Raw genomic sequence first — 24416 nt, 5'->3', positions numbered from 1 at the left:
TTGCCCAACTTTGTAATCCAATCCCTGGAAGCCAGAGGTGGGAATTTTAGATCGGGGTGGGGGTGGAGTGGGGTAGGGGGTCAGCCTTTTTGGAAGTTTCTTAAAGTGGTATTGCTGACTTGTTGAAGTTAAAAGTAAATACATTTAGAGTTTCCCCGTCTGTTTTAAGACTGATAAGTAAATGGATCCTCCACAAAACAAGTGGATTTCTAACAACGATCATACGATCAATATAGGAATTTCAACATCCATCTGAAGAGGGAGTAAAAGCGATTTTAACATGACTCAGTTTTCATGAGCAAAGTTTGGATGTTAATGTGCCAAAAATGTCGTTTTAAAAAATGAAAGACAAGAAAAAATTAAGAAGCTGACATTACTTCAGAAATGTTTTCTATTATTACTTTTTGTGATTTTGTGATTGTTAATTATTAATAATATATATATTGAAATTATAATTACATCATTTCCCTTTTCTTTTCTTATGACCCAATTTCCTATGTACCCCTCCCTTGCTCTTTTTCACATTCATGACTTTTTTCTTTGTTGTTGTTGTTCTGTGTGTGTGTGTGTGTGTGTGTGAGAGAGAGAGAGAGAGAGAGAGAGAGAGAGAGAGAGAGAGAGAGATAGAGTTTTCAGGGCTGACCATTTGGTATTGGACAATCAGTCGTCGGTGTGCTCACCCTGGGGAATACTGTTTCTCCCAATCCCAGCATTCTTTAGTTGCCTGTGGTGTCATATTATTTTTACTTATAGGTAGATAGATAAAATTAAGGCCGCTTAACAAGAAGCCCCTATGCAAATTAAGACATCATTTTGTTGTTTGTTTCTTTTGTTGAGATGGGGTTTCTTCCCGAAGCCCTGGATGTCCTGAAACTTACTCTGTAGACCAGGCTGGCCTCGAACTCTAGAGATCTGCCTGTCTCTGCCTCTGAGTGCTATGATTAAAGGTGTGGGCTAGGACTGCCCAACTCATTTTTTTTTAAGGACAAAGAATAAGGGTTTTTTTGTCGTTGTTTATTTAAGATTTATTATTTTATGTATGTGAGTACACTGTTGCTCTCTTCAGACGCACCAGAAGGCATTGGATTCCATTACAGATAGTTTTGAGCCACCAAGTGGTTTCTGGGAACTGAACTCAGTACCTCTGGAAGAGCAGCCAGTGCTCTTAACCCCTCAGCCATCTCTCCAGTTCCCAAAGAATAAGTTTTAATGGGGGGGATAAATTTGTTCGGAACACTTCATGTACATATGAGTTTCATCAAACAAGTCTTAGAGGAAACTTTAAAGATAAAAAGTTGTTCCATCAATGTGCACGACATTAAAAAAATTACTTTTCTTCTTCCCTGGTACTGGGTTTTGAACCTAGTGCCTCTACCGAGCTACATACCCTGTCCTCTTTCCTTTTTAAATACTTTTGAGATAGGGTTTCATTAGCTCTCCAGATTGTCCTTCAACTTGTGATCATACTGCCTCAGCCTTAAAGAAGCAGAGGCTGCAAGCTTGCTCCACCAGAACAATCAGTGTTTTAGTCTTAAGAAGGTATTCATCGACTGTCTACTTGGCCACATAGGAACTAACTGCCAGATTATTTCACTAAATTGTGATTACCCTCGGTTATTTCTCACACTAGAGCCTGTGTTTCTTTTTAAATTTTTATTTATGAGACAGTGTCTCATGTAGCTGAGGTGGGCCTTTAACTCCTGTCTCAGGCGTGCACCACTATGCCTAGGTTACTTGTGCCTGAAGCGTAGGCAATATCTTTGGCACCTATCAGTGAGTATTTGGAGACATTAAATCCAGTGCTTAAGTTCTGTTTGTTGACTCCATTTATCCACGTTGCTTGAGCCCGATGGCTTCTGTTTAAAAGTCAGACTGGAGGTGTACCCGTAGTTGCTGTTCGAGCAGATGCAAGACTGTACATAGATCGATTTAATCGCTCGACGTCGAGTTTTATTGCTGTCGGCAGAATGAATATATGACTAACAGAACTGGCTAGTTACTGGCGTCCCTGAGGCTAGCGCCAGCTAAGCAACCCACCAAAACACTAAAGCTTAAGAACACCCAATTTCCTCGACACCCATCTCCAAGCCGGAGCCGGAAGCCAGGACAGAGCTACGTCTGGGACGCTAGAGGAAGTCGCACTCTCAGCCAATAAGCGTCTGGTTCTGAAAACGCATCTCTCATTCCACCTATCGTGAGACAGCGAGAATCGAGACGAACTATCGCGAGGTTTCGTCCTTCTGGGCCCCTTCTTTTCCCCGAACCTTACTCCCGTTAGTCAGGCCCGCCTCTCCGCAGGCTCCGCCCCCGTAGCCCCGCCCTCCCTCTGTTTCTGTACTGCCTTGCAGCGCAGCCTGAGCCACTGAGAGCTGGTCAGCAGGCGCTGAGGTGAGTGTCCAGTTTCCAGGCTCGCAGGTCGAAGCCGCTTGCTCGGCTTCCGGTGGGGACGCTTATCCTGGTCGCCACAGAAGATCCAGGGCCTCTGGGAGAGAGACACTTGGGTTGTCCGGCCTTGGATCCCCACCGCTGCTGCCGTGTCCTCCATGGCCCCTGGTATCAGAGTATCCCGGTATCATCTTCTGAATCCCTGCCCCCGGGCTCCCTGCTGCCGAATTCTTACGACCTTAGACTCGAACTAACTCAGGCAAAACCAGGACGTCTGGTAGTTTTTCTCATGGAGAAAACAGCCGGTTACAGCCGCTTGTAATACAGTTTGTACGCCTCTTATCTCCAGTGTTAGAAAGACTTGTGTATTCTGTCAAATCACTTGGAAAGTCAGTCCGGGACTATTCTTTCGAATACTTGTGCTTAAAATGGGGATGTACTGGTGAGATTGTTTTGCTTCTCCCGAAGAGACTGGTATTGGACTTTCAGAAAACTGAAGGTGCAGCTGTATCTAGTCAGGGCTGATTACATTATTTACAGTAACTGTGGGCTGGGGGTGAAGTTTTGGAAGGGTCAGGAAAACCAAAAAGGCTGCGTTGCCAATGAGTGCGTGTTGGAAAACCAAGAGTATCGTTGATCTTTGGAAGCTTTTGGATTTCATTTGCACACGCGTCATTTCCCAGTTTGTATGAAGATGCATTTTAGCAGAGCCTAATGATGCTTTTGAAGTAACCAGAACCAGGCAGAACATTCTGAAAGAGCCACCTGGTTACAGTGAATGAAGGCTTTGGATATGGTTTTTACTTTGCAAAAAGGAAGCCTTCCATATGTGTAATCTTTGACCGTCTCATAAGGATGACATACTGGCTACATTCTACATTTGTAAAAGGCTGCCTTATAGGAAAGGTGATGCCCAGACTTTGGAGTTAGGACCACCTGCATTTCTAGTGTGGCAAAGTACCTCATCTGTAAAGTGGATTAATTAATGTCTGCTGTGCTGCCTGGCTGTGACGATAAAGATATTTATGGCAGATAGCAAGTTTAAATTGTCTGAGTGATCTCAATGGGTAGATTAAAAAAAAAATCAACCTTGGAACAGCTGCTCTCTGATTTCATCCACTTACTAGCTGTTTGAAAGCCAAAGTATTTTAGATTCTGTATTATGCAGGCATGCAGATATGAAGAAAGCAACATCTCTCTGGACTTAGGGCTTTACAGACTCTTGTCTAAAGTGTCAGTAAACAGGTGTACATCTATCTATCTGTCATCTAAAACAAATAGTAAAAACTGTACAAGTAGCTTTCTCTGAAAGAAAGCCAAGGAGATAATTAGTTTGGGATAGGGAGGCGAGTTTTTATGTTGAAACCTGCAAGGGGAAAGAGGCATTTCTGGGGTCAGAGGAGAGCAGCAACAGCCTGGAGTTTGGTAGCTCCCAGGATTGAGAGGTCAGGAACTTGGTGAATGTTGCAGAGGAGGCAGGACAGGCTGGTTGGGCCCGATGGCCAAGGTCTCAGGAAGCTCTGTAAGACTGCTTTTCTCAATAAGGAGTTGCTAAAGAGTTTGTTTAGTAAGACGTGCCTGAGAGGAAGAGCTGCAATTATGAGTGCATTTTCTGAGGCCCATTGCTGTGATTGACACGCTGGGGGTGATAAAAGTGGACACATGGAGGCCAGGAGGCCAGTTGGCCAAGGCAGGAGATGGCAGTGGCCAGTGGGTTGGCCGGCTGGAGAGAGATGGCTGGAACTGAGATGTGTTTGGAAAGGAAACACTAGCCTTGATTGGAGAAGCTGTGGAGAGGGTGGGACCCTTCCTGACTCCCAGCTGAGCTGCTGCGTGGATAGATGGGTGCTTCCCCTGCATAAGCTGAGACAGGAAAACCTGGGAGGGGATGACATCAGAGATGCTGTAAGACATCTAAACCACCCCCGCTCAGTCAGTGAGCTTCTCTAGCTTTGTCTTCCATACAGAAGTATGGGTGCTGTCAGTGCTAAAGACACGTAAGATGTCCAAAGATCAGGTGCCAGGCAGTAAAGCGAGGGAGGAAGTAGCTGGAATAAGTAGGGGGAAGTATTCGATTCTGAGGTTGACCTGGGGCTGTTAACTGAATTCTGCAGAATACTCTTAAGTAAAATGGCAGCTGCTGGCATCTTGAGCTAAGAAATGAGATTGAAAAATGATAGAAATCAACCCCAAGGGTATAAAACTCTGCTCATTGAAAGTCTTCATATGACAATTCAACAAGAATTCTTTTCTTACAATGAATAAAATAACCGAAACTGCTCTCTTTTCTTCTTCTGTTTCAATAAAGAACTAGAAGGGGTGTCTAGGAACATTGACTTCTTGAGCATTTCCATGTCTTCCGGGATCCTGTGCTTCATGATGAAGAACCTACATTAGACCTGGTGTCAAGTTCTTGCTCTTAATTCCTTATAAACCATTCCACCTTTAACAAGGTCTGGAAGCCCTGAGTCTGTTTCCTCCTGCTACTAAAGAAGCTTGTTCATCTGTCTGCCTAGGAAGATGTCAGATGTAGCTCCACTGTCCATTTAACCAACATATTAACTGCTGCATCTACATGAGTTTACCTGAGGCCCAGAGATTTATAATTGAATCATACAGGAATCTTGTTCCTAGTGCAATAGTATTTTGGATTGGTGACTTTTGATCACTTTCTCTGCTATTTCTGTTCATCTGCAAAGATGTTTTTTAAAAAAGGCTAAAAAGATTAAAGGAGCAAAAGTGTGGAATGGTTGGCACCATTTAGATAGTAGGAAGTAAAGGGATTGAGCTGTTAGTGATGATGATAATATAAAAACAATATATGTTTGAATGTTGGAGGTAAATAAATACAAAATGAGGCAGCCCAAGATGCAAATGGGGCCTGCTGTACTTGGTTCTTTAACACCCCTTCTTTGGTCATGCTGTGCACCTTGTCTTTGGGGTCTGGGGATGCTGAGCAGTTGGTAGAGTGCTTTCCCAGCATGCACAGAGCCCTGAGTTTGGTCTCAGTGCTGCAAAAGTGTGTCATACAACTATAATCCTAGCACTCTTGGAGACACAGACAGGAGGATCAGAAATTTAGAGCCTTTTTTGGCTATTTAGCAAGTTCTAGGCTACCCGAGGGTATGTGAGAAACCTATCTTAAAAAAAAAAAAGCCAGAAATTGGTCTCTGTTCTTATAAAGAATCCTACCTTAGGAACAAAAAAAAATAAGGTCTATTTCTAGTAAGTAGCAAATACTGCTTAGCCAGAGTACTCTACTAATATCCTAAATATGTGCAAAACTTAGTTGTCACGAAAGAAGGTAGAAAGTATTTTTTTAATGTTGTCTTCTAGCTCTGTAGGATGACAGGTTTATATACAGTGTTTGTAAGAAATCTTAATGACTAAAATTTTTTTTCCTCTTTGTAGAAATGGACCAACTTTGACAAGATGTAGTGTGGAAGCACTCCTGGTTGGACATGTTCAGTCATGGCATCTGAACTCTGTAAGACGATCTCTGTGGCCAGGCTTGAAAAGCACAAGAATTTGTTCTTAAATTACAGGAATCTGCACCATTTTCCACTGGAGTTACTGAAAGATGAGGGGCTGCAGCACCTGGAGAGGCTCTATATGAAAAGGAACTCCCTCACAACCTTGGTAGATATCATATTGCATTAATACCATGTATAAGTGTCCGGATCCAGATATGTATCCTACATCCATGCCATTTAGATGAAGGTGCTACATATGCAGGAGTGGAGATATCTGGGGCCTCTTTCTGTAGTTGCACAGTCAGAGTTGAAGTTCCTGTAGTTAGGCTACAGAACAGATATGCAGGAAAGTGAAATTATTCTGATACACCACTGAGAAGATTAGTTTGTCTTCAGTCAGGAAGCAGACCCCTCTGCCTGTGCTTCTGCTGTGTAAAAGCAGCCCAGGTAAAATGGTAAATAAGGAGGAGGAGTTGTAGGCATTAAAAAGAGAATGATTTGATGGCCAGAGTATTAAGAGATATTTGCAAAGTTTAAAGAAGCCTTTGTGTGTTAATAAAACAAAACTTTCTTTATGATTGCCTTGTAGAAAATTAGTGATCTTGCATTGAGATGTCATATGGGTGCTGAAGCAAGATTTGATTATCTTTATGTTCTAAGAGTAAGCACAAATTCATCATTATAGCCTGTTATATGTAAAATAAACTATTTAAATTTGGGAAGAGAATATTCTATTATTCTAGTAAAGCAGAATTTTATTCCCTCTGCTTATTATAAAATGTCCCCATCTTAAGTAAATTGACTTATATGGCTTTCTGTGGTTATCATTTTTACTGGGTTGGCATTTCATGCTTGAATTTGTGACTTATGTTAGCCTGCTCTTTCTTTGTAAACAAACCTTTCTATATTTTAAACTTTCCTAAGAATCTGGAAAGTTTGTCATACTAGTTTTATTATTTATGGCATGTGTTCTTGGGCAATCTGAAACGGGTAGGGGTAGAATGCATTGGAAAGTGCGTATTTGCTTTATCAGGGAACAAATGGTTTGCATCTTTTTAGTGTTTAATATTTTGATACCCATGTGAGGTTGAATACTTAGGTTTTTTTTTTTCTTTTTTTCCTATCTATGTTTTTAACCTCAAAAATGTCTTATCTTTTCTTTCATTAGTCTTTTAAGAGTATATACATGCTACTGTGTGATGTGAGATCATACTTAACCTTAAGTTTTCTAGCCCTTAGGAAGAAGGGGTATAAGAGATATTTTATTAAGGATGACAGCTTCAATTTGCTCCCTTGTATAAAAGAATGTACAGAAGTATCCAGGAGCAGATTACTGCCATTACTGCCTATCAACAGTAGCCTGATAGAACAGACGTTTCAGGGAGATGAACCTTCACTTACAGAAGTTAAGCTGTTGGTCTTCTGTAAATTTCTGTCTGTTTTCAACTTAGAAACTACTTTGGTATCAACTATGTAGGTGGCTCATTGCACATGCCTAGTTGGAAATTGTTTTTAGTTGGTGTACAGAGTAATATATTTCATTAGGACATGTCCATTGCGTATCACAGCCTTGTTCATATTCCTCTCCCTCTTTCCTCCTCTCTGTAGTCCTTTCCACTCCCACCCCCGTCTCCATCCACTGTTCCATAGCATACATTCCACATTCATGTTCTGCCACCCCCTTAGTCGGTGAAGATTAAGTTTTTGCAGGTGTTTGTAGTCAAAGTCGCATCTTGTTTTCTCTTAGCAATTAATGTTTGGTGTGTATCAAATACCTTTATGAGGTTGGTAGTCACCTCTAGTCCCTGGGGTTTAAGTCGGTGGAAGTCGATCAGCAGCCACAAAGCTGCTGTGCTGATGGCCAGCACCGTCGGCCATGGAGGCTGACAAGCACATTACGAATTCATTGGCCTTTTGTCACTTGGAGACCTGCCAGCCATTTGTTTGTGTTTCCTTCTTTCCTGGTACAATTCTTTTCTTTTCATTTTTCTTTTTCCATTGTGTTAAATGTCCTTTTCTACCCTTTTCTACTCCCTCCCCTCACCATGAGAAGCTGCTTCCTGAGAAGTAGTGACCCGTGTGCAACCCCTACCTTTATCCCTGTGTGCCTCCTGTTACTGATTCAGCACAGCGGCTTACAATAGGATGGTAGTGTGTCATGTCTTCAGAATTTGGGGGATGCCAATTTCCTGAATTATTTAATAGGAAAAAGCCTGTGAACTTCATGCAATAGACCTTTTCACTTAAAACCTTTTATTTGCATTTATTTTATGTTGAATTTATTCCTCTGTGCCATACATTCCTTCTGTGGGATGTCTTTCTCTGTGCAGCCTCCCACTCCAGCTTTGGAACAATGCTTTCCTGTTCATTGAGGACCATCTCAGTGAGACAGGGCAGTGGGGGGTGGGGGAGTCCTGTGTGTGTGTGTGTGTGTGTGTGTGTGTGTGTGTTAGAATGGCTTACAGGCTGTGATCCAAATAATTTAACAACTTCTATCTCCCAGGGGAGTCTTAAGACCTGCCAGTTTTCAGTCCATGTTGGATTTTGAAGAAATAGTCTCTACTACCATAGAAGGAATGGCTCAGGGTGGTGGTTCTCAGGCAAGTGAGAGCCAGGGCAAGCAGACAGAAAACACAAGCTTCCTAATGTTCTTTTATGTGGGCTGTCCCCAGAAAGTGTGGCCCAGATTTAGGCTAGATCTTCTGACTTAAATTGAATTGGATTTAGGGTGGGTCTCCCACCTCAAGTAATCCAACCAAGAAAAATCCCTTGTAAGTGCACCTAACTGCTTTTGGTTTTAAACATTTTCAAATGTAGTCAGGTTGACAGCTAAGACTAGCCATCATACATGGGTTAACCTGACCATGAGTTCTGTAAATTTGCAGTGTGTCTTGGGTACGTTGCATCTCTGGATATGTGACTGGATAGTCTACATTTAGCCTTGAATTTCATGTTACTGTCTCCGTTGCTACAAAACTTAAGCACTGTTTTTGGGCCTTTAGCCCTGCATCCATCCCACTGCTTGGGTTGGACACACCTGTAGACTCACCACTGTACCCCAGTGGGGCACACATTCCTATTTTGAAGTGACATCTTTCAGTTACTTGGTGGGTCTTTGCATAATATTGATGACCTGGTCAATTTGAGTGTTCATAAAGTGAACACAAGGATTTGAACCTCTGGATTTGCATGACTTTTGTAGGGTTTTCTGAGATGAGTAGATTGTTAGATGGCCATGGACCACATGCCTCTCTGCCACTGCCTGGTCCTGCTGCTCCATGGACACGCCTCTCGTTGATCGTAGCTGATAGTGGCCTGTCTGGCTTGGGGATCCAGGTTGTAAGTGTTGCCGTGTCCATCTGCACAGGACACTAATATCTCTGGTAAGAACCAGTGACCCTGGAGTGCAGATCCCAGGGCCTGGGTGTACACATTTCTAAGGCCGATGTACCTTATGCAGGCAACGATGGAGAACTGTGTTCTTCAGTTTCCCACCCCTACTCCTCAGAAGCTTGGCCAACTTCTTAATGTCAAATATGATAGCTGGAATGGAGTTAGAAACATTAAGAGACTACTGCTCATGCTCTTAAATATGAAGTCCAGGGTCAAGGTGCTGTGGTGAGGGCCAGCTTGCTTCTGTGTAGATGGTGCCTTCTTACAGTTTCCTCATATAGATGGATGATGAGGGATCATTCTTGGACCTCTTCTAATAAGTGTACTTATTCCATTCATGCTGGCTTTGCTTTCATAACACATCACTTCCCAAAGGCCCTAGGTCATAGTACCATACATGATCTTAGGACTTGAGCAGGATTTTAGATTAGATGCAACATTCAGACTGCAACACTTTCCACTCCCTTGCTTATATTTCTATAACTCTACTGACATTGTTTTTCCTTTTTAAATAATAAAACAGACTCATATTCTACTATTTTGGTTCAAATTCCTTTTTGTTTATAATATCTCTAGGTTAGTAGATAGAAATGTCTTTGTGTATGTATACACTTATGTTTAGGAGGTTCTCAAAGGGATAAAGGGATGAATTCTGGGTCAAAAGGTAGATAATTTTATTTTAAAATGCTTTTTCATTATATAGTACTACCTTTATTTGTATAACTAGGAAATTGCCCAACTTTTTTTTAATGTAATATGACCTACTTTATGTAGGAACCCAATTATGTAATTAAGGAGTGAATACAAGAATAGTTATGGGTGATCATATTAGTACTGTAATATCATTACTTGGGAGGCTGAAGTAGGAGGGTCCAGGCTATATAGAAAGTCCTATTTCAAACGAAACCAATTCAAACCAGACTAAAACCAGAACCATAAAAGACAAAAATAGGTAGGAAACATTATGATACTGGGCCCTAAAATTTACTTTTTAGAAAATATTTTTAAAAACTTTTCTGTAAATGCCATAGTTTCTGGCATTAGAATTCCTGGTCTCCAGTTGGTGGCCCTGGTTGGGAGAGACTTAGGAAGTGGGGCCTTGAGGACTGGGGAAATGTCAGTCAGGACAGTACTTGTTGGACAAGCATGAAGGCCTGAGTTCCTATTGCCAGCACTGATGTAAAAGGTATGGGTTTGTAATTCCAACACTCTGGGGAGGTAATGATCCAGGGCTGCAGGCAACTGCCTGTGCCCTAGACCGTCCCTGACCCTACTTGCCCTTGGGGGTTGGAGGTGAGGTGACATAGGGTCAATGGCACAGACTCTGGGAGCAGGTGAGGAAGCCTCTGACCTCTACACATGTGAGCACACGTGCCACACATGAACATGTATACACATACATATCACACACACAAAAGATTTTTATTATCTCTTTTTAGAGACTGAGAAGAGCTGTAACTCACTATTGGAGTGGAAATTAACTTGACCTTATTTTTGGTGTTGTACCCCCTTCTAGTAAAACCGTATACCCAATAGGAAAAAACCATCAGAAACAAGGATATTCATTACAACGTGGTAATGTGACGAACACTAGTTTTCATAAATGTCCGTTAATATGTTGGTCAAAAGTTAGTTAACTTCTTTTAAGTCTTTACCAAGGCATTTGCCTGACAACAAACGCCAAGCATTGTTCTAAGCAATTTGCATGTGTTATTAGATCCAGAAAACAATGCTTTGATGCAGGCACTGCCATTATCCCACACTTACAGATAGGTAAAGGCACTGAAAAGGACTCTAGTTGTACATGACTGGAGAGAGTGAAGGAGTGGGCGGGAGCTGAACAAAGTTCTCAGGTATTAATAGTGGGAAAGACGGACTAGTATATCTGATTATTATATTTTCTTTTTAAATACTCTAAACGGTAAAGATAGTTGGCATATAGGTTTTAAATATTTTGATTTATAATAGCAGTGACTATACTTATGTACTATTGATGTAAGTGGCTCCTTTGTAGCTGGTTACTAGATTAGGGTGAGAAAAGTCACACTCATTTCTCCTTGTCCCTCACAGGTCATATATTCTTCATCCAAACGCTTGAAACCAGAAGTTTTAGATTTTAGGTATTTTTCCTCAGATTGTGTGTGTGTGTGTGTGTGTGTGTGTGTGTGTGTGTGTGTATAGGTAAGTTTTGGGGTGAGACGTATGTCTAGTTGCATCATTTGTTTGTATTTCACACATCCCTTATGCACCATAGCCTAAAGTTAGTTGTATGCTACGTGCATAGAGTACCCGAGTTTTTACTGTATCCCATCAGAGAGGGCAGCTGTGACTTTCCCACTTGTGGCTTTGTGTTGGCGCTCAAAGGTATTAGGTCAGAGGACTTTTTGGATTAGATGCTCTACCTAGAGTGGAAGTTATGTCAACAGATGTGAGACAGGAGAAATGGGAGAAGAGGAGTTCTTGTGACTCTTCAACCTGTTGGACCCACAAGACTTTACCTGCTGCTCTAGTGCAGGCTCTGTGGCCACCCTGATTATACTGTGTTTGCTCTAGCTGTCTATAAAACCATCTTCATGATTTGGGGGCTGAATGGATGGAAGTAGGTAAGTCAATCACATAGTCAAGTTTTTCAGTGATCTGTTTGTTTTTGAAACAGGATCTTGAAATGTAGTGCAGGCTGGCTTTGAACTTGTACTTTCTTCTTGCTCCAGACTCCCAAGTGCCGGGATTATAGACATTAAGTTGCCACGCACAACCATCTGCTTGCACTTTAGTTTTTATGTAGTATCATAGAAATCAGTCTGTAGAAATGTAAGCAAGGGTACAGTGAGACCACTGAACTGGACTCTGCCCCATGGATGGAAGGAAGGTTTATTTTTAAATGTAAAAGTGCTTCATGGCTGTTTCTCAGGTGGTGGAGATGAATGGCCAGAGGCTTTTGGGAGTGCAAATCTGCCATGGCTACCTGTTAGGGACAGAGAGAATAGCCAAAAAGACAGGAAAAGCCTTACTAGTTATAAAGAGCAGGTTACTTCAGAGCAGAGGAAGCGATAAGCTGGAACAGCCTGGTGTGTGTGTGTGTGTGTGTGTGTGTGTGTGTGTGTGTACCATGCACACATGCAACCCCCCCCCATATTTGTGTAAGACATAGACACATTCACTAGTGTCTAGGTTGTGGAGATTGGCTTGAGCAATTGGGCACACATTTCCAGTAACACAACATCCACCATGCAACAAGGGCAGTCTTATTTGATTAAAGTTCAGTTCTGGTCAGAGGTGCCTCATAAGGCTGCAGCTGTGTGCTGAAGTCAGATCATGGCATCCATGGTTACCAGTTTGTTTATTTTTAATTAAAAACAATATTTTTGAGACAGGGTTTTTCTGCATAGCCCTGACTGTTCTAGAACTCACTCTGTAGATCAGGTTGGTCTTGAACTCAGAATCTGCCTGCCTCTGCCTCCTGAGTGCTGAGATTAATAGTGTGTACCACCACTGCTCAACCTGTGTTAATTTTTAATGTAAGTTTTTTGAGAATTTAAATATGTGTTGTAGAAAATTAATCAGGGGTTTCTTCCCCATCTTGGATCATATAGTTCTCAGATTAAAAGACACAAAACCTTTATATTTATAATAATCCTTAATATCAATAGAGCTAGGAAGATATCGACCCTCTAAGCTACTTTGTTTACTTCCCTGTCAATAACCCCAAGATATGACTTGCCATGTTCCACCTGGGCCTCTCTTACTTAGTTTAGACTGGCCAACCCTCATGGCCAGTTCTCATAGTCTCTTAACCCCATGGTGTCTTTGCTCTCTTCACTCTCTCCTCCTCTTTGTCTCTGCTTCAGACCACAAGCCCTGGGAACCAAAGCCCCACCTACCTCTTTTCTGCCCAGCTAAAGGCTGTAGGTGAGTCTATTTGAAGTTCCCATGAATGAGACTAGAGATCAGGGATCGATGCAAAGGCAAGAGGTTTATCAGGCCTGTGCCCCAGGGTGGCCTACATCCAGAGGAGAGGCAACCCCGAGCACTTAGTATAGTTTTTATACACTTAATAGCTGGTGGGCCACAGCAATGGTGACTAGGCATGCAAGCATTGGTGGTTTTGTTGACTTTTAAATCGATTGGCTGCTGCCAACGTGGGTTGCATCTCAGGACCTATGCCTTCCATTCCAGGGCTGCCCAGATAAGCTTGAAGCACTCCTTCCTGGAGGGTGTGGGACCGCAAAACCCTTAGTGGAGGGGGAAGCGGTAAGGGTGTGGGACTGTAAAAGCCCTTAGGGTCTCTCATTCCCCCCCCCCCCTTTTTGGACAAGATCTAATCTTGGAACTACACTCAGGGGTCTCTGATAACTAACTCATATTTTTCAGGGTCTCATATTGCTAGCACAGCACCATCAGTTGTACTGTAGCTATTTTCTCTTTTATGAAGGCTATAAGCTTGTTCAATATGTAGGGACCAAAGGTCAACAATAACAGAACAGTTAAGGGTCCTAACGTGATGGATATGGGGGAGGTTAGCCAAGGGAAGGGATTAAACCAAGACACACTCTCTCTCTCTCTCTCTCTCTCTCTCTCTCTCTCTCTCCCTCCCTCCCTCCCTCCCTCCCTCCTTCCCTCCCTCCCTCTCTCTCTCTCTCTCTCCTCCCCCCCCCCACCCCCGTCTCACCTTGGTCATCATATCACAATTTGTACAATCTGAGTCCCCAAGTTTTTCTTTTTAGCCATCTTATTGCTTCTTTTGTCTGAGTGAATCTGATTACTATGGGGTTACCAGAGGCGTTCCCAAAGGGGGTGTCCCAAGAGTCAAGTCCTGCCACCAGCTGGTACAGGTCAAAAGTTAGGTCGAGCCACCAGGTGTTGAGGGGTTTGGAGGGCTTCAGGGAGGCGACCTCATCTCCAGTTCCAGTGGAAACCACAGTCCAGGGTTGACAGATTGACACATGAGGGCAGCTGGGGTCCCTGGTGAGTGGGGTGTTTGCAGGTTTCACATGGGACAAGTGTACCCAGGCCACAATACTATCCAACTTGAGGGGTGTATGAGTGGTTAACAGCACCAGGAATTCCCTTTCCACCATCGGACTGTGTCCAATGCCTCCGGACTTAGACCTAGTCAGCAGTCTGGAAACAGGAGTTCCTGGAGAACACAAGGCCAAATCTCATGTTATATTTGCTGAAAGGCTTGGAGCCTCAAGAAGAGATTTCTATTAGTGAGTTGGAATACCTCCAGGGACGGTCCAGTGGACACCGAGGGAGTTGGGGTACCAAATAGGATCTTATAAGGGGTCAGGTTAAAATGGTAGGGGGTGTTCCAGGAGGTTAGGAACAGGGACAGGGGAAGGACCACCACCCAGTCAGCACCAGTCTCCAAGGTGTCTTAGTCAGGGTTTCTATTCCTGCACAAACATCATGACCAAGAAGCAAGTTAGGGAGAAAAGGGTTTATTCAACTTACACTTCCATATTGCTGTTCATCACCAAAGGAAGTCAGGACTGGAACTCAAGCAGGTCAGGAAGCAGGAGCTGATGCAGAGACCATGGAAGGATGTTACTTACTGGCTTGCTCCCCATGGCTTGCTCAGCTTGCTTTCTTATAGAACCCAGATCTACCAGCCCAGGGATGGCACCACCCACAATGGGCTGGGCCCTCCTTGATCACTAGTTGAGAAAATGCCTTACAGCTGGATCTTGTGGAGGCATTTCCTCAACTGAGGCTCTTTTCTCTGTGATAACTCCAGCTTGTGACAAGTTGACACAAAACCAGCCAGTACATCAAGGTCAATTTAGTTAAGGTCTCTTTTTTGGTTTTCTTTACCTACCCTGAGCTCTGGGGATGGTATGCACAATGGAGCTTCCAATTAGTTCCCAATATCTTTGCCAATTCCTGACTTACCTTAGAAACAAAAGCAGGACCATTGTCTGATCTAATTACCTTTGGCCCCCTGAACCTCAGGAAAGTTTCTTTTATTATCTTTTTGGCTACCATAGTAGCTGTGTCGTGCTTGGTGGGGAAAGACTCAATCCAACCATAGAAGGTAGCTACAAACACTAGGAGGTTTTGTAACCATATTTTCCTGACTTGACTTCTGTGAAATTATCCTCCCAATATACCCCAGGTCTCTTGCCCTGTTTGCTCTTGGCTTCATAAGCATTTACTTGTTGACACACCTTACACTGTTCCACTGTCTCTGGCTAAATTCCCAAGGTCCTTTCCATACCCTAGATCCCTTGACTGCTTGGATGAGCTTCTTATCCCCTAAATGAGTTCATTTGTGCATGTCTCTTTATGGGTGTGGGCTGTGGCAAAGGCATATCTGCTATCCGTGCAGATGTTCTTGCTGGCCCCAAGTTCCAAGGCTCTGGTGAAGGAAATCAGCTCTGTGCTGACATGCTGGGGTTTAGAGGTTCAGCCCAGATGATATCTGTGCAATCCACCATGACAGCATCTCTGACCTTCATAGAGAAGAGTGCTTCTGTCTGTAACCAGGTAGTCTCAGTTCCTGGCAAGAGTCGGTTGGAGAGGTCTTTCCTCTATCCATAGGCTTCTGCCAGTATTGACATTTATGCTGTGGTGGCTCGAGGTCAGGATCGGGCAGCAAAGTGGCTAGATTGAGCCCAACCAGTGCAGGATCTATTAAGTCCTGGACTAAGCAATAATTGTCAGTGCTTGGTGGCTTCTTAACTGGCAGGATCAGTGTGTTCCAGCCCTAATGGCACTAAGCAACACCCCAAGCTGGAGGAGCCTGGAGATGTGTGGCTTAATCCCTTCTCATGCCTCCCCTGACATCGGGTACAGGTGCACCAGGCTAGGATCAACCTGGGTCTTAAGTTCCACACGCACAGGGGCCTGCAGACATGCATGACCTAGCCCTGCAGTTTCAGCCGAGCAAGAGGAAACGTTTCCAGCCACTAAGCAATATCCTCCGTCTTTTGGGTGTTGGTCTCAAGCAATTTGTATTTGTGCTCCAGCCTAATAGTAAGGACCAGGACAGGTTCTCCAGCAGGCCCTCTCAACTGAGGGCCCTCAGGAAGGAAGTAGTTCTGAGCCCCCATCTTGGAGAGCAAATCTCGCCCCAATGGAGTGTAGGGACAGTCTGGGATGGCCATATATGATTGGGATACTTGGCCCATTCTTAGGCCCACTGTTCTTTGGGTAATCCATGAATATATTTGGTGTCAGTGGCTCCAAACAGGGCCATCAGCTTGAAGGAAGACCAAGTGTTGAGCCCCTGTGCCCACCAAGAACTGGGTGGGTTTTGTCTCCACTCTCAGAGTTACCCTGTGTTGGTCTGCACCCATTCTCTCTAGCCATTGTCTTCCCCCAGGGCTAACACCTTCCCATTTGGGCTTTTCCCAAGGCCTGGGATTTTCTGCCCCTAGCTTTTATTTGTTAGGGCACTCTTGGGCCCAGTGTCCCCTCTCCTTGCAAAATTCGGACTGGTCCTTTTCAAGGGGTTTTCTGTCTTTGGTTGGAGTCTCTCTTCTCCGCTTTTCCTAACTACTGCAGTCAAGATTCTCTGTAAATTCCTGTCACCTTTCTTTTTAAATTTCTTTTCATCTCTTTCTTTCTCCTTTTCTGCTCCTTCTCCTCTGTCTTCCTGTTATGGTATACTTTCTCAGCAACCTGCACTAAATCTCTCAGCGACTTATCCTGTAGTCCCTCTGGTCTCTGAAGCTTTTTTTTTTTTTTTTTTTTTTTTTTTTTTTTTTTTTTTTTTTTCTGGTATTTTTACTAGCCTGGTCTATAAGGGTCATAGTCACAGTAGCTTTGTGCTCCTTGCTCTTGGGGTCATAGGGAGGAATGCCTCCATGAGCCTCTCTAGAAAGGCTGAGGGCGACTCCTCTGGTCCCTCCTGAGATCCTCTTGAGACTTGCCAATGGTGCCTGGTGTAGACTTCAGGTGCTCCTTACCTTCTGCCGAATTGAAGTCCCAGCCAGGTCTAGTCAGGGGAATCTCGTTGTATTAATAATTACCAGACTTCTGACAAGATTGAGGGGCAGAGAATTGGTTACAGAGCATATCATAACTTAATGATAGTAGCAAAAATCATTATTGAAAGTCTCAAAACGTTGACAGGTTTTTTAAGTAGAGGAGATATGAATAAAGTGAATTAAAAAGCTGTGCTGTAATTTTAGCTTTCTCTCCAGTGCTGCCCCACCCCTCAGTGGGGGGTGGGGGCGGTGCCTGGGAGCAGCTGTAGCTTGCAGATTCCTGGACAGAGAGCTAGCATTTGTGGGATGGGAGGGAGAATGGTCCCACAGAGTCCCTAACAGGAGGCAGGGGGCGTGGCCAGACTAGCTCTTCCCTTGGTCAAGAGAGAGCCCTGGGAATGTGATAGGCACGGGGGCGCAAGCGTGGGCGGAGCCTTCCCCCAGCAGCCGGAAGCCCTGGACCAGCAACGCTGGCCCTGGGCCGGCGCTGCCCCGCCTTTCAGTGGGCGGGGGAAGCACTGGAATCCTCATTCTAAGAGTGGTTCTGTAGTAGACCACAACCGAAGGCAGCAGTGTACCTGGGGTTTCTTTTCCTTCTTTTAAAGCAAGCAGGGCCAAAGCTGCTCTTCCCCAGAGCTGAGCTGAGAAAGCAGACTGGGCCCAGAGTGCATATGTATGAAAGCAAGTCTTACAGACAGAGCCCTCAGGCCAGACCCACTCCTTACACTGCGAACCAGGCTGGGGGTTGTGGCAATGAGGGAAGAAGTAGCAGTAGGAGGAGGGAATGAGCCTACACTACAAGGGAGTGCCAGTTTAGTGACCATATAGTCTACCACTGACAAGTTTTCTCCTCTTTCCCTAACTTTCCCCTAGTGGTTAACTAGGATGTTTAACAGGGTAGACTCAGTCTGTCTCGTGTCCAAAAATAACGTTAAGTCCAAGAACACAGACAAAGACAAACAGCAAACAAACTGGGAGAGCCACCCAGATTACAGATGAACCAGATAATCAAGCAACTCGACCAACTCAGGTTAATATGGAGTCTAACCAAAAGGGGCAGGGGGCTGAATCGTCCCACAGACTCCCTGTGGTCATGACCTTAAAACACATCTGTCAGGCATATTTTGACCACACCAGACCAAAGGCTCTTCAAGCCTTACAGATGCTCATGAGCTACCCAAAACCGAGAACAAGAAAAAGACAGCACAAAACAATCACAGTATTCTGACCTTCAGGCCTGTCTCCTCTCTTCACTGGCTTCACATCTCTTCAGAGAGTCTCACTTCCCACAATGCACCAAATTTAAGGCCCAAATTGAGTCTTATCTAATTGAGGCTCCCATGAATGAGATGAGAAATTGGGGATCGATGCAAAAGCAAGAGGTTTAATAGACCAGTGCACTGGAGTGGCCTACATCCAGAGGAGAGGCAACCCTGAGCCCTTCATCAGTATAGTTTTTATACACTTAGTAACGGGTAGTGATTAGACATGCAAGCATTGGTGGGTTTAGTTGACTTTTCGATTGGCTGCTGCCAATGTGGGTTGCATCTCAGGACCTATGCCCTACATTCCGGGGCTGCCCTGATAAGACACTTCTCCCGGGAAGAAGTACTGCTTGGTACCTGCCTGGGTTAGCATTTGATATTTTCTATTTTGTTGTCAGCATAAGTGTCCTAGTAGTTATGAAGCGATATTTCATTGTGTTTGATTTGCACTTACCGGAGGCTGAAGACATTAAGCAACATTTAGCTAGTGTGTTTGTTGGCTTTCTATTGTTATAACAAAGTCCTGGATAAACAACCTAGAAAAAGTATTTTGGCTTGTGGTTTTAAAGTTCCAGTCCATTATGGGAGTATACCTGTTCCTCTGTGGCCAGGAAGCAACAGTAGAAAGAATGAGAGGAGAGGAAGACAGGGACTCAGATCCCCTCAAATTGACATTCCCTGTGACCTAAAGACTCACTGTCTCCGGATAGCAGCACCCTGGGAGCCAAGCCTTTAAGGAGGTCTGAAATCCATGTCTAGAAGATTGTTTTTAATCATTAGTCCATCTTTCAGTAGCTTTTTAAACTGGGTTACAGTCGTTCTTTTATGTTCTGAGTGCTGGATCCTTATCTGCTGTGTGTTTCGTAAGTATTTCTCTCAGTCTGTACATTGTCTTTTATTTACGATGTCCTTTTATGTACAAAAGATCTTAATTATGAATTTCAACTTACATACGTTTCCCCTGTTGTAGCATTGCTTTTGTATACCATCTATGAAATTCACTGCCAAGTAAGGAGATTTATTCCTTTTCTTTTAAATAATTTGTTTTCATTTTATGCATGTGGGTGTTTTGTCCACTGCTATGTCTCTACACCACATGCATGCAGTGCCTATGGAGGCCTGAAGAGGGCATTGGAGCCCATGAGACAGGAGTCACAGATGGTTGTGAGCCAGCATGCGGGCACCGGGAATTAAACCTGGTCCTCTGGAGAGCAGTCAGTGTGCTCTGTTGCCAGCCATCTCTCTGACACCATCTTAATGTTTTGTATCAGTGATGATTTTAGCTCCTAAACGAAAAGTTCTTAAAATGAGCTAATTCTTGTGTAGTGTGAAATAAGGATACAGACCATTCTTTTTTCTATAACTGCTCTAAGAGCCAAAACTTGTGACTTCCATGAGACGTGTTATTAGATGTTGTAGCAGGTGCTGAACCTTGAGTCCTAGTAGTTTATAGGCACACAGGTATTTCTTATTCCTGATGGATGCAAACAGTTGCAGATTGTTTGAGTACTCGGGCTTGAGTTTTCCCTCAGGAGTGAACCCTAACAAAGCTGTTACCATCTTGAAGTCACTGTGGAGCAGGCAAGATTTTTTTTTTTTTTTTTTTTTTTTGAGAGACTAGGAGTTAGACTTTTGGGAAGTAGACAGAAAAGGAGAGTGAGGGGCCATGGTTAAGGAGACAGGTTTCTGAGATGGCCAGCTTTTCTTTACCTTCCTGGTTTAAGAAAAGAGCCAACAGCTTCAAACACAGCCTTGACTGGCTGAAGACCTGATCAGGTCAAGCTATACAACAGTTGTTGCTAATCATCCACCCTATCTTTCTTCAAACTGACCAACCCTAAGGGAAGAAAATTCTTCAAAGACTTAAACCCCAACCCTTAAAAACAAACTGGTTCTTTGTTTGTTTGTTTGTTTGTTTGTTTTGTTTTGGCTTTGCAAATGCTCTGTCCACTTTCTAGGGGCCTTTTTATCTGTGTGTCTGCTGGAAGCCTGTGTTTCTCCTCATCCTCATTAAATGCCTTTCTTCGACTGCTAATTCTGTCTGCTCCTGTTTGCAGTGTTTGAGATGATTCTACCTGGATCAAGATTTTTCCTGCCATTTAATTCTTTGACAGGAAACAAACAAACACCAAACATTGAGCCTGATGAAAACCCCTAGACTGTATCACGTTTGCCTTAGTTTCTGGAGGAGAGGAGTAGGAAGGCCAGTCTTACTACAGAATCACAGATCTGTTGTGGTTTATAAGTACATGAGATACTTGTCCCAAGTTATAAACATTTAAACGTCTTCACATTTAAGGGGAGTTTGAAAGCAGCATTTCATGCCAGCTATACACGTTCAAAGTTTACTTTTTCATTGGAGATGGAAAAAATTTATTGATGTAAATGTTAATGGAATTTTTATTTTCCATGTACTGAAAATGTGGGATTAGAAAGGAGTGAGTGATACCACAGAACACCAGTAGGGGTCAGTCATGGCCTGCTCAACAGGCACTATTTCCTAGGCTGTTTGAGAGATGGATTTACTTATTTTGTTTTTTCAAAAGGCAGTATTCTCATGGACTGGAGTCTTCTCAAAGTTAGAATATTTAGTTTTAAATATAAATACAATGTATTTAACTTGTCAGTAAGCTCACAGTGATGCCTGTCAGTAGCAGAAGTATGGTTTTGGTGATTTGTATGTAGCTGTAATTCAAAAAGCAAAACAAAAAGCAAAGCAGCTAATCATGGAATGCTGTCTGATAGTCAAGTAAGCAGAGAGTCCTGTAAGCCAGCCAGAAACAATGTTGATACTCCAGCAGATGAAACTCAATTAGGGTCTGAGCATTTCTTCCCTGCCCCGGTCTTTTCTTTAATGGGGGCATTGCTGATTGAGCCCTCTGCCTGCAGGTCTCTGGTTTTGCTAGGTATGACCATAAATGGAAGTGTGTGTTGTTACTAGGAAAGATACCAATACTAAAAGACCATTGCAGGAATTTGGTCAGATCCACTTGTGACATCTGAGAAGTAAGTTTGGACGTATACTCATAGCTCGTACCACTCAGATGTGTAAGTGGTTCTGTCAACAGTTAGCACTCCGAAGTCAGTTGTTTCACCTTGTTCAGTGATTCAGTGATGACAAAGGGCATGGCTGTGTGTGTACAAGCAGTTGGATCTGTGTGCACGTATGAAACTTACTTTCTTATGTAAAATAAAGTCAGTGGATTTCCATTATGTTTAGGGTTTTAAAAAAATCTATGCCTGAGAATAAAATATAAGCCCATGTATTAGTCAGGTCTCTCTTCATGGTGGCCCATCTTTCCCACTTCCCAAACTAGGCCTTGTTTCCTGAGGCTGTACAATCTTCCCTAAAGAGCACCACTATCCAGTTTAAGTATGGGACTGTAGTAATGTTTTACATTAAAACCTAACAGTCCTTGCCATTTTGTGCAAAATCATATCTTTTTAAAAGATTTATTTAATGTATATGAGTACACTGTAGCTGTATTCAGACACACTAGAAAAGGGCATCAGATCTCATTACAGGTGGTTATGAGCCACCATGTGGTTCCTGTGATTTGAACTCAGGACCTCTGGAAGAGCAGTTGGTGCTCTTAACCACCGAGTCACCTCTCCAGCCCTGCAAAATTATCTTTATACTTGATTTTTTAATTGGTTTAGTTTTTAAATTTATGTATACTTGGGGGAGTAAGTATACGTTTGTGTACAGATGTCCAAGGAGTCCAGAAGAGGGCGTCAGAGTTCCTGGAGCTAGAGTTTCAGGTGGCTGTGAGCTGCCAGACATAGGTTCAAGAGCAGAATATGTTTCGTATTTCTGTTGCTGTGATGAGACAGCTGCTGGAGCAGCAGCTGAAGACTCACATCTTGAGCTGCAAGAACCAAGTAGGAATGACAAATGGCTTTGAAACTTTAGCTTTGCCTCCTGTGACATACTTCCTCCAGCAAGGCCTAAACCTACCCAAATAGTGGCACCAACTGTGGAGGAACATCTCATTCAAACCATCACACATTCTTATATAAAACCTAATATGTCCTTAGGACTAATAGTAAGGCATTACTGGCCAATAGATAATTTTCTAAACACACTCTTCCCTTCCCCGGTCACACATGTTACTTCCTATAGTGGTAAATGTTTAACAAAAGTGATTGGTTCCAGGTACCACACCATGCTACCCCTGCTACTCTGTCCACAGTGCAACTCTCTGCCCCTGGTGGTCTCCACTGTGGACCCTGCTCACATTCCCAGTATCCGCCCTCTATGGTTGTCACAGTTCCCAGTAACCTGACAAAATCAAAACTCTTGAAACTTGTAACTTATCAATCAGATTTATATCAATACATTCCCACCCCACAAAACGTCCACACAATAAACTCAGAGCCAATTGATATTGGTATAAACTGCCCACCTAGATAAGACAAACTGTCCTATAATAACCCATTCCTTATAAGATAGATATTCATAGCTACCTGTGGCTATTTAAAGTCATGTGGAGGTATATTGTCATCTTCCTCCTCCATCTTGGCTTCTTCTCTCCTCCCCTATCTCTTCTCTCTTTTCAAAACACTCTCCCCACCTTATATTTTCACTGTCCAGTCACAGGCCTTGCCTTATCTTGTGCCAGTCCTCACCTAGATATCAACCACAACAACTTCCTGTGCCCAGAAGGTGAATCACTACTACACCCCCTTCCACCTCATGCTAATCTCATATTTGTCTTTAAGAATCCATGCCAGACATGTTTTGTTTCTGAAAGCCATTCCTGGTTCTGCTATTGAAGCTAGCTTACCTTTTGGTGTTTGGGGGATATGGAATGAAAAAACATAGCTATGTGTTCCTTCAGTTTTCATAGTGTACCTCTTCATGTATTTGTACATCTGAACCATGTCTGTAGATATATACACAATTACGTACAGGAACAACGCTCCCACAACCCCATTCTTTTCCACCAGTGAGTAGAATTGTATAAGTTTCCTTTTGGAAAAGGGTGCCCCCCACCCCTCACCCCCCACCCCCCACTGCTGCTGCCCATCTCATCTATTTCATCGGTCTGCCATCCCCTCTAAGATGCCACCACAGGTCTGAAAGTGCTTGATCACAGTTCTTGTTTCTATTCATTCTCAACCTTCTCCGGTCTCTACCTGGAAACCCCAGAGATCTGCCTTTCTCTAGCAGCAGGGAGTTAGGGGGATTGGGAGATCGAGGGCAGTCACTGTGAGGCCATCGTAACAAAGCAGTTCCAAAAGCACTACATTGCTCACACTTTGGAGGCAGGCATCCAAAGTTAGGGTGTGGTCATCAGGGTGGGAGTCCCCTTTTGGGGACTGTACAGTCTTTTGTGGGTCCTTCTCCCTGTGTAGGCTGCTGACAGTCCCTGGCATTCTTTGTCCACAGTTACCTCTTTAGCCTCTCAGCCATGGCCACCTTCCTTCTGTCTCCTGAGAGACGCCTGCTTTCTCTAAGGAAGCAGTTCTCAACCTGTAGGTAACAACCCCTTTGGGGTTGAACAACCTTTTCACAGGGGTGACCTAAGACTGTTGGAAAACAGATATTTATGTTTTCATTCATAACAGTAGCAAAATAAGTTATGAAATAGCAACAAAAATAATGTAATTGGTTGGGGGTTCACCACAGTGTGAGGAACTACAGGGTCACAGCATTAAAAAGGTTGAGGACAAATGTCAATAGGGATGCTGATTTTAACTGTTTGACTACACTAAGTGTCTTGTGGTCAGTGTGAGAATGAATCCCAAACATGCTGAGTTCTTATCTTCACATTCTCAAAATTTATATCCCAAGAAGATACTCTGTTATACTTAAGGTCATTAAAAATGTTAATTCTTTTTAAAAGATAAAATTTAATTCTGAGTTTTTGATTTTCAGCCAGAAAACCTTGCTCAGAAGCTTCCAAACCTTGTGGAACTGTGAGTGTGTTTATTTATTTTTTTAAAAAATAAGAATGGGAACTTTA

At 43.3% G+C, this 24416-nt stretch overlaps 1 protein-coding gene across 3 annotated transcripts in view; it reads left to right on the top strand.

Annotated features, from left to right (window-relative positions):
- The first annotated feature begins 2334 nt into the window (after positions 1 to 2334).
- LRRC28 (leucine rich repeat containing 28) overlaps positions 2335 to 24416 on the top strand; it is a 124494-nt gene continuing 102412 nt past the window's right edge. For 2 of the 3 annotated variants that reach the window (XM_080914951.1, XM_080914949.1), the window contains exons 1-3: positions 2335 to 2388; positions 5797 to 6024; positions 24329 to 24369. In XM_080914951.1, coding sequence (XP_080771077.1) covers positions 5857 to 6024; positions 24329 to 24369 — 209 coding nt within the window. In that variant the 5' untranslated portion in view covers positions 2335 to 2388; positions 5797 to 5856. Of the gene's footprint in view, positions 2389 to 2504; positions 2554 to 5796; positions 6025 to 24328; positions 24370 to 24416 lie in introns of those variants that run through there. The other variant, XM_080914950.1, reaches the window with a different exon arrangement.

Source organism: Micromys minutus (assembly GCF_963924665.1).
Source record: "Micromys minutus genome assembly, chromosome: 3".
In the NCBI taxonomy this organism is placed as follows: Eukaryota; Metazoa; Chordata; class Mammalia; order Rodentia; family Muridae; genus Micromys; species Micromys minutus.
The sequence above is the reverse complement of the archived record's forward strand: the minus strand, read 5'-3'. Positions and strand labels throughout refer to the sequence as shown.